Here is a 16,695-nt window from a genome sequence, read left to right as displayed (position 1 = left end):
TTATATAAAATTAATCATTTTTTCATAACCAAACAAAAAAATTGAAAGACAAGCAGGAAATTGACCAAAAAAAAAAATCTCTGATAAAGTTCTCATTTCTCTATTTTTATGTAAACAGTTAAAGAGATATGGTTTCAGCAAAATCTGGGAATACATTTGTATGAACTTACACAAAGTGTACTGAGTAGAATTAGGAATACAGCATATAAGATAACAGTGATACTGTAAGGATTACCATCTTTGAAAAAAGAAGAATGGGAAGAAGTTAGATCAACTCAATGATCAATCACAGTTCCAAAAAATTCATGGGTAACACCTGTTATCTGCCATCTAAGTAGCAGAGTTGATAGACTCAGGGTATAGATTGAAATATATTTTCCCCTCATTCATGGATATAGCTAATGTGGGAATTTGTGTTGCTTTTGATTATTCATATTTTTAAGGATATTGTTTTTCTTGTCTTGTCAATGGATTGGGGGAGAAAAAGGGAGGAAGAAAATTTAGAAGTTAAAAATAGAATTTTTAACAAGTCATCTATTAATACTGCCTACTATATATACATTTGGAATTAGGTCTTTCAAGAAGTTTGATGCTCAGGTAAATTAATGATTACTAATGATTTTTATGGCTATAATCAACTGTTTAAGCTCTAGGCCTCAATTTTCTCATATGTAAAATAAGCTTATACTTCATGGCTGCCAAATTGTGACCCTGTTCTTCAGGCAAACTAATAAAAACTTTTTCATTATTAATTCTTTGAGTATTCTGGTGCAACAGAAAGATAATGGGAAAAGAAACTCAGTCAGCTATTTACTTACTTAACCTGTGTTTGAGAATGTATTTTCTATATAATTTTTATTTGATTCATTTGTATTCTTAAATTTATGAAAATAATTATTTGGGTGGGAGAATATATGTATTCAGTTCATATATTTCAGACTTTTTATTTTTAATAATTTACATATTTTTTAAATGAGCATACCTAACCCTAACATTAATTTTTCTTACAACTTTATGTAGACTTTATTTTTAAGTAAATTCTTCATTTTATTTCAATTAAGGTATACACGAAAAGCAGGACTTTAAAAAGAAGAAAACTGAGAAAACGGGATTGCCTAATGTACATGCACCCCCTACTCCTGCTTCCAAACCTTCTGCAGACCAGATCAGACAAAGTGTTAAACATTCCCTCAAAGACATTCTCATGAAAAGGTAATATAGTCATAGTAGCATTGTAGAAGATAAACTAATCTTTGGTTAATTTAAAAAAAATGTTGTTGTTGTTTTAAGACTTACAGATTCAAATTTGAAGATCCCAGAAGAACGGGCATCCAAAGTTGCAACAAAAATTGAAAAGGAACTTTTTTCTTTTTTTCGGGATACTGATGCCAAATATAAGAATAAATATAGAAGTTTGATGTTCAATTTGAAAGATCCTAAAAACAATGTAAGTAAATTCAATTAATTTGTTCCAAAATGAGTTTTTTGACAGTTCAGAAACTTTAAGGTGCTTCAGGTTGAAGTAAACATGTAGCAATCTTCTTGTGATATTGTTTTTGTCATCCATGTTATGGAAACATGTTATAAAATCATATCACATTATAATGATGTCCTTTCTGTAGTTTAAAATTAAGACACACCTGTCATACTGAATTTTTTAATGTGACAGATATAAATAAATGAATTCCTTTTAAATAATGTCTCTAAACAAATACTTTATTTTATTAATGTATGAAATTTTACTACACAGAATGAGTTGCAAAGAGATATACTGAAACTGAAAGATATCTCATAGAAAATTATTTGCCTCATACTTAAGCACTGAGGGAATTCATAACATATTTTAATGTGATTTTTGCTAATTTATATATTTTTTGGCTTTTTTTTCTTTTGACAAACATGACTTCCTTTAACTGGTGCTTGCTTAATTGTCTTACATAATTTTACGTTTGAATTGAGATGGTTTTTAAATAGAGTTAAAAAATTATCTAGTGTGTTATAAAAAATGTTTTAAAATGTGCTTCAAATGACAATGCAACATATATTGATTCCTCGTTTTAAAAAAATGTTCAAGTTTAAATCGTCATATTTAAAGAGAGAAAAAGATAGATAAGGCATGGGTATTGCTTTTGAGGAAGTTGATATATTTGTTTCATTCAAAGTGCTATAGTGAAGTAGAAGTTGAAGAATACACTTCACCTGGGTGACAGGTTAGAAAAGGCTTATTAGAGGATTATATGATTTGCCCCTTGACTAATTGGCTTAACAATAGATTTAAGGGTTTTTTTTGTTTTTAAGCAAATGGCAAAGTAAGAGAAGTCAAAATTAGAATTAGTAGTATTGCATTTTGGAATATGAACGTTACACAGGTAGTTTTGAATTTGATAGTAAAGAACCATTTCTTGTAATTCCAGGTTGTTTTGTGTTAGAAGACTCTTTCGCCCCATTATTCTATTGGTTCTATAGTAGAATTTCGTCTTCCCATTATTTTAAAGTTGTTTAGAAAGGAATTTGGAAGAGCTCAGTCAATTCCCTGCCTTTGTTATGCCACCTTTATGCCTTGATGGAAATTAATAATTGAAGGGACATTCTATTTTCCCTCTGATTAGAATGTGAATGGAAAAGGCTTGTCCCAAAGGAAGTAGAACACAGTCTAGCACAGGGAGCACCCTGGAAAGCCAGCACAGGCCTTGGGGTGACTGAATCAGTAATGACAACATCTGAAACTCTCAGCCCACAGATGAAAAAGGAACGAAGCAATTGGTCTGAAGGACTGACTTTTCTAGCCCTGGTTTCAATGATTTCATGATACATTACTCCCATAATGAACCCATACAGAGTTTTGGATCACAGCCCCAGAGTGAAGAGGGAGACTAGCTTACTAAGAGTATGCATCTGCAGGGTAGTAGAAAACCTAATCACAGTTGTGGACAGAAAAATGTACTTGTGGTTGCTCACAGAACATAGCACAGATCAGGAGAGTAGTAAACACACTTCTCCTTTGGTCATATTACCTTGAAATAACTAAAAACTTATAGGTTCCAAGCGTTATCTCTGAAAACAGCAGCACAAAATCCCTGGAGGTTGGGACAATGTCCCCTCCTTTGTGGTAGCAGAGGCAACTTTAACATACAATTAAAAGTTAAGAAATAGGCTGGGAAAATGAATAAATAACAGCAAAAACTTATAGAAAGCTACTATTGTGATGGGTAAGTTCAAAACACACTCAGAAGAGGACAGTATAAAAATGACCATATGTGATACCTCAAAGAAAATTGTGAATCAATTATAGACCCTGAAAGATTATTTGGAAGAGCTCAAAAAGAATTTCAAAAATACCAAAGGTAGAAGAAAAACTGGGGAAAGAAAGGAAAATGATGCAAGAGAATCATGAAAAAAAGAAATACAAAATCAGCTGAATAAAACTACTCAAGTACAATTGGCAGAATAAAAAAGGGAGATTACAAGAGTTTATTGAAATAGAGTAGGCAACTGGGAGCTTTTTATTGAAACAATAAAATAAAATCAAAGGAATGAAAAAGTAGAAGAAAAACGTGAAAAAACAGCTGATCTGGAAAATAGACTGAGAAGAGATAATTTAAGAATTATCAGACTACCTGAAAACCAGGATCACAAAAAAAAAAAGCCTAGACATCAAATCTCAAGAAATTAAAAAACACTGCATAAAAATAAAATAGAAATTGAAAGAATCCACTGATCACCTAAAAGAGACTTAAAAAATGAAAATTCCCAGGAATGTAGCCAAATTCCAAAGCTCTCAAACCACTGGAAAAATACTGCCAGCAGCCAGAAGGAAATAGTTCCTAATACTATTCAGTGATAGTCAGGATAATAAAAGATTTAGCAGCTTTTACATTAAAACAAACACACCCACACACACACAAGATTTTCTAAATGAGTATTTTGGAGGGTAAAGGAATGAGGATTACAACCAAAAATCATCTATATAGTGAAAGACTATATTTAGTAAAAAAAAGAGGACTTATAAGCATTACTGATAAGAATTGAACAGAAAATTTGATTTTCTAATTCAAACATAAAAAGGTAAACAGCAAGAAATCATAAATGATTCAATAAGGTTAAACAATTTGTATTGCTACATGGGAAGATGATACTTGTTAACTCCTAAAAATTTGTCACTATTTGGGCAGTTAGAGGAATATACTTAGACGGAAGGCACAGATAGGAGTGATAGGATAAATTTTAAAAATACCCCTAAATAAGAAGGATTAAAATAGGGATTCATAGAAAAAGGGAGTTGAATAAATTATCACATAAAAAATGGGGGGGGGGAAGCTTTTATAGTGGGAGAGACAGATTATGGGGTTGTGGCAGGCAATGTTTGAGTGTTACTTGCTTTGGAATTGGGTGAAAGAGGGAATCAGATACTCATTTGGTTGTACTCTCTCTTGCCTTTCAGGGAAATAAGAATTGAGGCAAGGAGAGAGCTAGTAGGAGGTGGAGGGAAAGATAGTAATCTTAAAGTGTGAATGTAAATGGGAAGAAGTCACCCATAAATTGGAAGTGAATAGTAGAGTGCAATAAAAATCAGAATCCTACAGTATCTTATTTATAAGAAACACACTTGAAGCCGAGAGATATACACAAAGTAAAGATAAAGGGCAAGAGCAGAATGCCATGTTTCAGCTGAAGTTTAAAACAAAAAACAAAAAACAGCGGGGGTAACAGTTATGAACTCAGACAAAGCAAAACTAAATCTAATTAAGAGAGAAGCAAGGAAACTACATCTTGCTAAATGATACCACAGACAATGCTACTTAAACATGCAATGAGTAATATAGCCTCCAAATTTTTAAAGGAAAAGTTAATTTTTAGGAGCAAATACTGTAAAACTATATTAGTGGGAAAATCTCAACTTTCAGGACTAGATAAAATTTAGCCAAAAAATAGACAAGAAAGATGTTAAAGAGAAAGTTAGGTATGATAAACTTCTAGAGAAAATTGGGTGGGAATAGAAAAGAATATCTTTTTTTTGGTATTACTTGACTCTTACACAAAAATCAACTTTTGCTTAGGGAAAGAGCAGATCAGTGAATTGGGCATACAACTAATAAACTAAAAAGAATAAAATTAAAATTCCCAGTGAGATAGATACCAAGTAAATCTTGAAAATTAAGAGTAATAAAGTTACAAGAAAAAAAACCATTGAACTTATTAAGAAAAAATAGTAGGTTTTATTATTTTTTTTAAAGCAGCTAATAGATAAATCATTGATTTAATTTGATTAAAAAAAAACCATATTACCAGTATGAAAAGTATGAATTCACCATCAATGAAATTAGAGGAATTACTACCCATTTTGCCTAATTATATGCCAATGTATATCTGATAATATAAGTGAAATAGATGAATTTTTGTTGTTCATTTGTTTTGGTCATGTCGAATTCTTTGTGACCTCATTTAGGGTTTTAGTTGCAAAAGTACTTGAATGGTTGCTATTTCCTTTTCTCATTGGTTTTACAGATGAGGAAACGAGCAAACGGGGTTAAGTGAGTTGGCCAGGATCACACAACTAGTAAAATGTCTTAGACCAGATTTGAATTCAGAAAAATGACTGTAACTCACTTCAAGCTGACATATCCATTGTGCCATCTAGCTGCATCATGGCATATTGCCCAGAACAAAAAGACAGCATTTAATCCCAACACTACATATTGCATGTGATATGTATATATATTATATATATAATACTATTAGGAAAAATAGTCAAGGAAAGAATTCTACCAAATTTCTTATATGACACAAATTCATGTAATTCGTAAATCAAGAAGTAAAAGAACAAACCACTTGAATGAATCTTGCTGCAAAAATTTACAATAAAATAATAACAATTTATCACAAAACTAATATTATGACCAGGTAGTATTTAATTCATTTTATCAATAGGAAAATCAACAGAAATCATGAGATTAGCTAAATAGACATAGAAAAAGCTTTTGACAAAATACCATTTCTTTGTAAACTCTAGAAAGCCTAGGAGCTTTCCTTAAAATATGTAATGTCTATTTAAAACCATCAGCAACCATTTCTGCACTAGGCTAGGTATAAGCTAGAAATTTTCCAAATAATATATCAAGGATAAAGTCAGGATACCTTATTTACAACAGTAAATTCAGTATTATACTAGAAATGCTACCTCTAGCAACAAGAGAAGAAAAAGAAGTTGAGGCTATTTAGGCAATAAAGAGGAAAAAAACCTCACTTTTTGCAGATAATATAGAATCCTATAGAATCAATTAAGAAAGCAGTTGAAATAATAGCTAGCAAAATTACAGAATATAAAATAAATGCACATAAACTATCATCATTTTTATATATGACTAATAAAGTCCTCCAGCAGTAAGATATTGGTTATTCTAAATGGAATTTCTAGAAGACAATATAAAATGCTTGGGAACCTACCTGCTAAGACAAAGATAGGAACTATATAAATACAATTACAAAACATTTTTCACAAAAATAAAGTTCGACCTAACAATGGAAAAAATATTATTTGAGGATAGGTCAACCCAATATAATAAAACTGACAATTTTGTTTAAACTAATTTACCTATTCAATGTCATTTCAATCAAAGTATCATTTTGTATTTTAAAAAATCATAATTTATCTGGAAGAACAAAAATATCAAAGCAATCCATGAAAAAAATGTCTCAGTCTGTATTACAAAGTGGTAATCGTCAAAACAGTGTAGTACTGGTTAAGATCAGGGGAATAGATTGGGTTAAATATGTAAAGATCCCCATTTGAGGGATAAGAACTCAATATTTGACAGTAACTCCTCAGAAAACTGAAAAGCAGTTTGGCAGAAACTAGGTATAGATCAGCATCTCACACTGTATGCTAAGATAATAGTCAAAATGGACATATGATTTAGACATTTGGCAAACATAGAAAAGTGTACTTGTCAGGACTATGGATAAAAGAATTTATAACCAAAGAAGAGAGAGAACATTACAGGATATAAAATAGATAATATTGATTACAATGAATTTAAAAGTTTTTGCGCAAACAAAACTAATGTGGCCAAGATTAGAAAGAAAGCAGAAAAGTGGACAAAATCTTGTCAGAAGTTCTTTCTGATAAAGGCTTTATTTTTCAAATGTGTAAAGAAGTGAGGCAAATTTATATAAATACAAGTCATTGTCCAATTGATACGAAGAAATCAAGAGATTATCTAATCATGAAAAATGTTTTAAATCATTATAAGAAAAATGCATTTTAAAACAACTGAGGGGTACCACTTCACACTTCTTATATTGGCTAATATGACAGAAAAGGAAAATGACATGCTGACGGTGATATAGAAAAATTGAGATACTAATTCTTTGTTTGATGGAATTCTGAACTGAGCCATTCTGCAGGAGCAATTTGGAATTATGCCCAAAGGGCTATAAAATTGTGTATATTCTTTGACCCAGCAATAACAGTACTAGATCTGTGTCCTAAAGTGATTTTTAAAAGTGAAAAAAATTATATGTATACAAATATTTATAGCGACTTTTGGGGGGCAAATAATTGAAATTGAGAGGATACCCATTTAGGATATGGCTGAATAAGTTGTGATTATATGATGGTGTTGGAATACTATTGTGTTATACAAAGAAAAACCTGAGAAGACTTGCCCAAACTTATGCAATGTAAAATGAGTAGAACCAGGAGAACATTGTACTTTAACATAGTTAACAATAATATTGTATAATGACCAACTTGTGAATGACTTTGCTATTCTTAGGAATACAAAGATCCAAGGACTATCCTGAAGGATTTATGAAAAATGCTGTAGAACTTCAGAGAAAAAACTGAGGAGGAGATTTTAATGCTGATTGTAGCATACTATTTTTTACTTTTTTTTTTTCATTTTATTTTTTCTTTTCATCTTATTTTTTCTAGCCAGATGGCTAATGTTTTACACAACTGTAATACGTATATAAAATTGCTAAATGTCTCAAGTATGAGGGAGGAGAAAAGGGAGATAATTTGGAACTCAGTTTTAAAAGATAAAACATTATATTTACATGGAATTGGAAAAATAAGGTATTAATACATAAAAAGAGGGGTGGGGAAGTGTCATCCTACTACTGCCATAGAAAGAGGATGTCCAGCATCTTTTAAATGGAGGAGAGATAACTTCATATGTGGATGAGAGCTTCCAGATGATTGTGTTCACATGATCTGTTGATTACATAAAGCCCCAGAACATGAAAACCCATAAACCTAACTCATCATTTATCCTAGTCAAAAGATCATGAATCTAACCATCTTATTTCATAAAATAAAAAATTGATGCTCAGGGATGCTCAAAATCTTTTGGATAATAAGTGTCAAAAATGAGATTTGAACTTGGCTTTTGAAGCTTTTTGAAGCTAGTGTTCTTAACTCACTACTATGTCATCTCCCAGTACATATTCTAGACAAACTGCAGGTGGACAGTAAACTGGAGCAGGATTGAATAAGAAGTGAACAGGTTGGATGCCCTTTAGAAATTTATTTAGTGTTTTTGATGACTTATTCCAAGGGAAATATCTTTTCAATGTCAGTATTCTTTCTTCGATGCCCTAGACCAGGGGTCCTCAAACTATGGCCGCGGGCCAGATGTGACAGCTGAGAATGTTTATCCCCCTCGTCAAGGCTATGAAGTTTCTTTATTTAAAGGCCCACAAAATATAGTTTTTGTTTTTGCTATAGTCCGGCCCTTCAACAGTCTGAGGGACAGTGAACTGGCCCCCTATTTAAAAAGTTTGGGGACCCCTGCCCTAGACCATCAAGTTTTGGAACCATCCCCATTTTCAAGGATTCAAAATCTTGGATTTTTTAAGAAGCCATAGAGTGATAATGTGAGTCTAAAATAGTTGCACAATAATGATAATGAACTGCACACAAGAAAAGGTGTTTAAAAGCAAAGTGATATATAATACAAAAGTTGAAGGGCTTTTTAATGTGGCAGGTAAAGAACATTCATGTCCATTGCTACCTATGTATTTTTGAGATCTCAAGGAAAGCCCTTACTCTGTTACAAAATTTCTTGTAGAGGATCCCTGGGAAGGCATGGATGAAATTAATACAGGATGAGATTTTGACGTGTACCAGTGAACAATATATTTGATAAGATTTTTGTCTTTAAATGTAGAAGGGATATAAGAAAGTGATGAAACTTGAAGATAATTACAAAGGTTGAAAGAATGATGATGCCAATGTCATATACATTAGTTAGAAAAGGGATGATGAATGTATAACTGTTAAAGGAACATGAGTGATAAAAAGTGGGGTGAATGAGGAAATTTTCTTACATTTAAAACAAAGTTTTGGAGCCATGCAAACTTTCTCCTAACTTCCCTTCCCCTCAAGATCCTAGAAATGACATCTTTTTTTGTTTGTTTGTTTCTCTTAGTGCAAAGCATCATGCTTTACATATGCTAGGCACCTATTATTTGTATAATTCTTATGTACTGTTTTCATCATTTATAATATATTCATTTGAACAATTGAATTCAACAAATTCTAGTTATATATTATTGTCTTCCATATATAATCTTTCCTTTTGGGAGGGGCTCTACTTTGCTCATCAACCCATACACTAAAAAGCCTAGACAGCAAGACAGTCCTAGCCTGCTGTTCCTTTCTTAGGGATGGTGATAGAAGACAAAAGAGTTTTTATCCATTGAGTTACCTTTAGAAGACTTGCTTGTGCAGGGGAGGAATTGGAATAGACCTGAGAACCAAAAATAAATAAGAAATAAATAAGCAAAATCAGGGAACGCCTAAATCAAAACTCGGCAATATGTAGAAAGGAAGAGGGCCAAAGGAAGATAAGAATTTCAGGCTATTACTGCTATTTTTTTCTCAGATAAAACAGAGCTTAAAAAGGCCCCAACTATTAGACTCAGTTGTACTCTACCTCCTGGGCTTCTGAGGACAGTAAAGAGCCTAGAGGGCCTTAGATGCTAAGTTTTTAGGCCCTCAGTTGTACTTAGGACCACCAATACAGTAGTAGAATCACATATCTCTAGGTCCTTTTTTCCCGCTTTTCTTTCTCTTTTAAAAAGAGAATTGTCTTTAAAGGGAAGCCAGAGCAGATGCATAGAATTTATCCTCTGGGATTTTTATCAGGTGTAATCAAAGATGTAGAAACAGAAAATGCAAGCCAAAAGACTTCAAAAGGATCCTGGACTTATGCTGCAATTAATCAGATCTCAAGGTTCAAATAGTCCTTTTTAATAAAAATACAGTATATATATATATGCTTCAGTAGAAGCAATTCTGAAATTAATTAAAAAGTATTTCAGGAGAGTAAAAATTGTACAATTCACCAACAAGGTTAAAAGCACTTGGCATGGAATCTCCAGGGCTCCCTGCTAAATTCCCCCAAATTTCTTTTATGTTCTTCTTACATAAAGGCTTACAATTTCAAATATCCTGGGGACAAAGTTATGACAAACTGCCTCATCCAGGAAAAAAAAATCTTTTTTAGCTTCTGCTTATTCTTGAAAGGAAGAAGGAGTCAAAAACAGAACCCCCAGCCTCTGGTATCTTTTCCAGATACAAGCAAAAGGGGGTAGCAAGAAGAGACCTTTCTGGTTTTTAATCTCTTTTTAAAGGGATTAGCTAGGCTCCCTACAAAGAGGCCGAGGTACCAGGCAAAGAGACCCTCTGGGCTCAAGGTACTGAGAGAACATTAATAGAGACTTTTGCCCAAGTCCATCTTAGCCTTCTGGCTCTTCTCAGTCTTCCTGTATCACTTCAACTTACTGGCTTTAGTCCTCAAAATATTGTTTTTCCTACACATTTCTTTTTCTGATTGGGGTGTCTCAAGTAGTCACTGTCTTCAGGTTTACAACTGTATCCTTAAGTGTTTTTTGGTAGTTTTAAATCAAGGCCTTCTATTTCCTTCTTGTTTGCTGTTTTTTCCAGTAAGACATTAAAAATAGTGTCAATTTGGAATTAAGAAGATCCGAGTTCAATTTCTACATAGTAGCCGAGTGATTTGGAGCAAGTCATTTAATCTGAGACTCATTTCATTTGTAAAACAAGGAATTGTGAGACACAAATGAGGTTATGCTTTTAAAATACTCTATATACTTTAAAAAGTGCTATATAAGCTCCAGTTGTTGCTATTAAAGTAAATTTGATTATGAAGAAAAGATAATTAAAATTTATTAAGCTTTTACCATGTGCCATGCATTTTGCTAAATCCTGGGGATATAAATGCAAGAAAACAACCCCCTACTTGCATGGATTTTACATTCAGTAGAAGGAAAAAAAATAGGAGGCTGGAAGGGTAGGTACCTATGAGGAAGGTGTGGGATCATGGGCAAGTCCATTGGTAAAGAGGTGTAATTATAAATTGAGCTGAAAATGAAATGTACCTAGTTGGGGATCCTCATAAAATGGTGATCCTGGCTAGAGAATAATAATGAAAGAGAGTAGATCCTGAGAAAGCACTATCTCAGGAAGAGCTGGGCTGCTGATCAGAAAGTTGAGCTGGGAGTACAAATTGAAATACTGTTTTTTGTATTGGTTGTGATTGTAACTAAAGCACAAATTTATAAGGCATATGATGACTTTATCCCCCTAATGCTAAATTTTTAAAAAATGCTTTTTACTCTCTAAATACATGCAAAGGGGAGAGGCAGGTGGTTCAGTGGATAGAGCACCAGCCCTGAAGTCAGGAGAACCCACCCGAGTTCAAATCCGAACACATACCCTTACCACTGCCTAGCTGTGTGACCCTGGGCAAGTCAACTTAAGCCCAATTGCCTCAGCAAAAAAAAAAACAAAACAAAACATGCAAAGATAGTTTAACATTACCCCTGCCAAACCGCTTGTTTCAAACCTTCTTCCCTCCCTTCCCTCACTCCTTCCCCCAGACAGCAAAGCAATCCAGTATATGCTAAACATGTGCAATTCTTCTACATACATTTCCATATTTATCATGCTGTTAGACTATTTTTTTTTTCCCTAGGCAATTGGAAGCTTAAGTGTGATTTACCCAGGGTCACACAGTTAAAAAGTGTTGTATCTGAGGCCAAATTTGAACCCAGATCTTCCTGATTTCAGGGCTGGTGCTCTATCCACTACACCACTAAGCTGCCTCTGTCTGTTATGCTAACTTTTAAATAAACATTTATGGTATATACTTACATAATAATTTGTAAAATTCCCTTAGGGCAAGACTTTGATGTTCTTTGAAGTACGAATTAAATGTTGAATTAAACAAGATAGTTATTATGAATTTCTCTTTTGGAGTTGCTATTTCCTTTTCAATTTTTTTTCCCATTGTTAATACTTCCAGATTTTATTTAAAAAAGTACTGAAAGGAGAGGTGACACCTGATCATCTCATCAGAATGAGTCCTGAAGAACTAGCTTCTAAAGAATTAGCTGCCTGGAGACGAAGAGAAAACAGACATGTAAGATTATGTGCATAGTTGTGTGTATATATAAATATGCACACACCTATACTTTCTAGTTATTAAATATGGTAGGACTCTGTTTCCTATTCTTTGACTCATTGTTTCACCTTCTTCCCTGCTACTTAAAAACGATTTCCTTCCATCTCGAAATTGTACCTATTCTCATTTCCTGATTTTCAGAGTTTTAACTTTTTTCATTCTTCTTCCAATTCTTCAATTATCAAATTTACTGATACATTCACCTCTGTTCTCTTCTTATGATCCTGCCCAACTGTAACCCATACACTAATTTTCTAATGTTTCCATACAAAAGCCTTGAAGTACTAAAATATTGTAGAAACAGAATTGTAAAGATTGTGGTTTATTTATGTCTGTTCCTCCCGGTCATCATCTGTGTAGTTGTATTAAGAAATAGACCCAGTGCCAGTTTTGGAAGGGTAAGATACCTTAATTTGTTACATCATGCTTTTATACATATTTTCCTTTTTGTCTGTTATTCTGTCATCCGGAAGCATAAAATCAGGAATAATGTTCCGCCTTAAATGTCTTCTCAATCTTCTCCTTCCCCCAAAATAATCCACAGTCATACATAAAATATTTTTAGCATTGAAATGCTAGTAATGGCTTTTTGATTGCTTTAATTCACAAATTAGCCTTTCACTCTAAAGTAGATATAGTAGAGATAAAGTAGATAGAGAGCAGTTTACACAGGAAAGTAGCTTCCACTTGCCTTTCAGTTTAACTGAGTACTTGCTTTGTTTATTTTTTGCTTTAAGTCATATATGTTATACTTGTCAAAGTAAATGTAAATTGGAAAAAAACAGGTAGGTGAAATTACTTGATCCTTGGTATAGTCAAAGGAGAGGGGAGAGCAAAGTTCGCATTCACTTTTTAACTTCATCTCCTTTTCCCCATCCTGTAATATCATGGCAGGGAGAAGGGGATGTTGACAGCTGGGGATTCTCAGTGACTTCTCTCTTACCTTCTCATTTTTATCTAAGTTTGGTGTGCAGTTAATTTTGACTTGTACTGAGCAGTTTTATTTAGAGAAAATGTGTTCGATTTTTGAGAATTGAATGAATTTCTAACTTTGCTGGGATACTGATAACGTTCAGCTGAGATTGTATCTACTTTGTCTTCTAGCCCCAAATTTGAAACTTGAAAAGTAGTTCTAAATTAAAATCACCATTTCAGTTTGATTATCATTTATATATCCTGCCTTATTCCTTGGCTGTTCACTTAAAACATGATGGAACTCACATTTGAGTTTCTATTTTTGTTCTTCCAGTTTTTTTTTTCTTCTAAGAATTCTGAATGATGCGTAACAGAACATAATTATTTGCTCTGGAATCTCTTTGCCTGTACCCTTGGAAAGCTAATAAATCATTTCCATCACTATTCTTCCTTTCTCTATTTTGTCTAAATTGATAAATTCCATAATTTGTTTATACATGAATTTATATAGTATAATATTTAAATAGAAAAACACTTAATTTGCAGACCATTGAGATGATTGAAAAGGAACAGAGGGAAGTAGAAAGACGTCCAATCACAAAAATTACTCACAAAGGTGAAATAGAAATTGAAAGTGATGCTCCAATGAAAGAACAAGAAGAAACCATGGAAATGCAGGTAATAACAAATATATCATACTTTCTAACATATAAGACATAGTTTGGAATAGAAAGAAATCTAACTTTTTATATTCCAACAATATATGAGCCATTTTGAGTAGCTTAGTGTTTTTATTTATTTTTGCACCTAGATTCTTTTTTAATTCCTTCAAGTTAGTTTCAAGAGAAGTTTAAATGTTTACTACATTTCCCCACACACAACACTTAATATTTCTTCAGAAAATTCCCTCTACTAAATTCAGATTAGGAACTCTTCTTCATTTGTATTTTTAAAAGTCATATTTTGTAGTTAAAATTGTGGATGACAAAATCTTTTTATTTTCTGAATAGAATATTCAAAATGTTCCTTAAGTATTTCTATAAATTTGGGGCAATATGGACAGGGCTAAAAGAAAACATTTTTTAGGAAAAAGTACTGAGTTAGAAGTTCTGCATGATTTTAATCCCTGAAGACAATGGTATGGAATGAAGCTGGTTTTGCTCTCACTTTTCCTAGGAATCTACAACTACGAAGTCTGTCGAGAAAGTAGAAGATTTAGAAAAAGAAGAGGCTGACTCTTTGTCTAAAGATACCACAAGCCAACATAAAAATCATCTTTTTGATCTTAACTGCAAGATATGTATAGGTAAATTTGAAAATATGTAATGTCTTCTCTATGTGAAGATTATGATATTGAATACATTATGCTTTAAACTCATCTTTTCTTTGGAAACTTAAACTTTGTTTTATTCTCATTTTATGAATGAAAAACAACCTTGGGTTGTACAACTTTTCATAGTCAAACAGTAAGTTGCAGATTTGGAAATCATACCCAAACATTTGACCAGATATACATAATTTTTTGTTTAGGGATCAGAGGCAAATGCCTGTCTATACATAGACTTAAAAGTGTAGCTTGTTGAAAGTTTTTGAGGGGCAACTAATTAAATAAAATAAAGAGTTGATCTTAAGGCTTTAGTGTTGCTGTCATACACTAAGACAACTGGTAATGTAGGCAGTTATCAACTTATCAGCATCATGATTAAATAGGTTAAAACGAGATGCTTATGTGTTTATTAATGCTATGTTGTATTATTATTGTATTATTTCTTTACATTTTCTATCTTATTTGAAGCAAAAATAATCTGTCTGATAGTCTTGCCTTATCTATGTTGAATGTATTTGTTGATAATTTGGGGTTTATTGGGGAACATAAAAAAGTTGTTACAGGTTGAATGCTCATTAGGAATTGTGAACATATACAAAGAAAACTGTTGTTTTGTTAGTACTAAAGCAATGAGTAGATTTTTGACTATGGGAAAAACTAATATGGGTAAAGGGCTTGCCTAGTATTTTAGATATTTAGAAAAATTCTTAAGCAGCAGTAGTTACAGCTAGTATTGTGTTAATACAGTATTTTAAAGTGCTTTATTCAGAATCATATAGTAGGAATATAGTTTTGGGGAATTTATGGAAAAAATTTTATTTGCTATTTTATAATATTCTTGGAATTTCAGAAAGATAGTAAAAGTGAATAGATGAGAAGACAAATAGTAAAATGATTAATTATAATTTTTAAGTGTGACAGACAGTATTTAATAATTAACATTGAAGCATAAATTAATATACTTTTCATAACTTTTTAAATTTTATTTTTGGTATCTTTGTGTATATAATCTAATAGTCATTGTGATCTATTAGAAAGTGTACTAGATTTAGAGTCAGAGTGGACTGGTTTCAGCTACTTAGTGTATTTTTTGAATTAATCTCTAAACTTCTGTGGTTCTCAATTGCCTTTCATAAAATGAAGGAATTGGATTCATTGATCTCCAAGCCCCCTTGTAACTCAGAACATTCATCTTAAACATAATTCTTTCTAATGTACTTTTAAAATTACTTTCAAAAAGTGGTGCTATTTTGTTATATGGTTTTCTAGTCCCCAGCATGAGTGAATTCATTGCTTGTCTTTCTCGAATTTTCTGGATATATAAAATATTTAAGATATAAAATTATTGATTATTTTTAAAGTATGTTAATGATAAAGCCAATTCACTTTATAATATAATAAAGGTTATAGGATCTATGATTTCTTTCTTAAATTTTCTCAAGATTGTGTTTATGTGACAATTGTAATGAGGACCCTGTAGCAATAGTGCGTGTTCCAGTACTATAATATTGAGGCTTTCAGGAACCATAAAGAGTGGAAGATCGAGTTCTTAAGAAGCCTGCCAGGACTATTGGCTCATTTCCCTCTCTCTCATTTCTTCATATAGTAGTACCCTTTGTTCTTAGTATTATGTCCCATTGAGGAAGTGGGTGTTGATCTTTTAATTATCTTTTTTTCAGAATGAATAAAATTAATTAATAGAATTAATAAAAGTTGTTTCACAAGTAAGTTTTTATCTTTTTATATTTCTCTAGGTCGAATGGCACCACCAGCTGATGACCTTTCTCCCAAAAAGGTGAAGGTGGCTGTTGGTGTAGCTCGTAAACATTCAGACAATGAAGCAGAAAACATAGCTGATGCATTGTCTTCAACATCAAATATTTTGGGTTCAGAATTCTTTGATGAAGAGAAGCAAGAATCCCCAAAATCAACATTTTCTCCTGCTCCTCGGTAAATTTCTTT

General features: G+C 32.4%; 1 protein-coding gene across 3 annotated transcripts in view; it reads left to right on the top strand.

Moving 5' to 3' along the window:
• Window positions 1-16,695, top strand: part of PHF3 (PHD finger protein 3) — a 99,838-nt gene that overhangs the window by 72,427 nt on the left and 10,716 nt on the right. For all 3 annotated transcript variants that reach the window (XM_031964680.1, XM_031964678.1, XM_031964679.1), the window contains 6 exons: window positions 1,062-1,212; window positions 1,291-1,447; window positions 12,333-12,449; window positions 13,953-14,084; window positions 14,583-14,712; window positions 16,488-16,683. In XM_031964680.1, coding sequence (XP_031820540.1) covers window positions 1,062-1,212; window positions 1,291-1,447; window positions 12,333-12,449; window positions 13,953-14,084; window positions 14,583-14,712; window positions 16,488-16,683 — 883 coding nt within the window. The remainder of the gene's footprint in view (window positions 1-1,061; window positions 1,213-1,290; window positions 1,448-12,332; window positions 12,450-13,952; window positions 14,085-14,582; window positions 14,713-16,487; window positions 16,684-16,695) is intronic.

The sequence above is a fragment of the Sarcophilus harrisii genome, chromosome 4 (genome assembly GCF_902635505.1).
Source record: "Sarcophilus harrisii chromosome 4, mSarHar1.11, whole genome shotgun sequence".
Lineage (NCBI taxonomy): Eukaryota > Metazoa > Chordata > Mammalia > Dasyuromorphia > Dasyuridae > Sarcophilus > Sarcophilus harrisii.
This window is presented reverse-complemented; position numbering and strand designations above follow the sequence as displayed.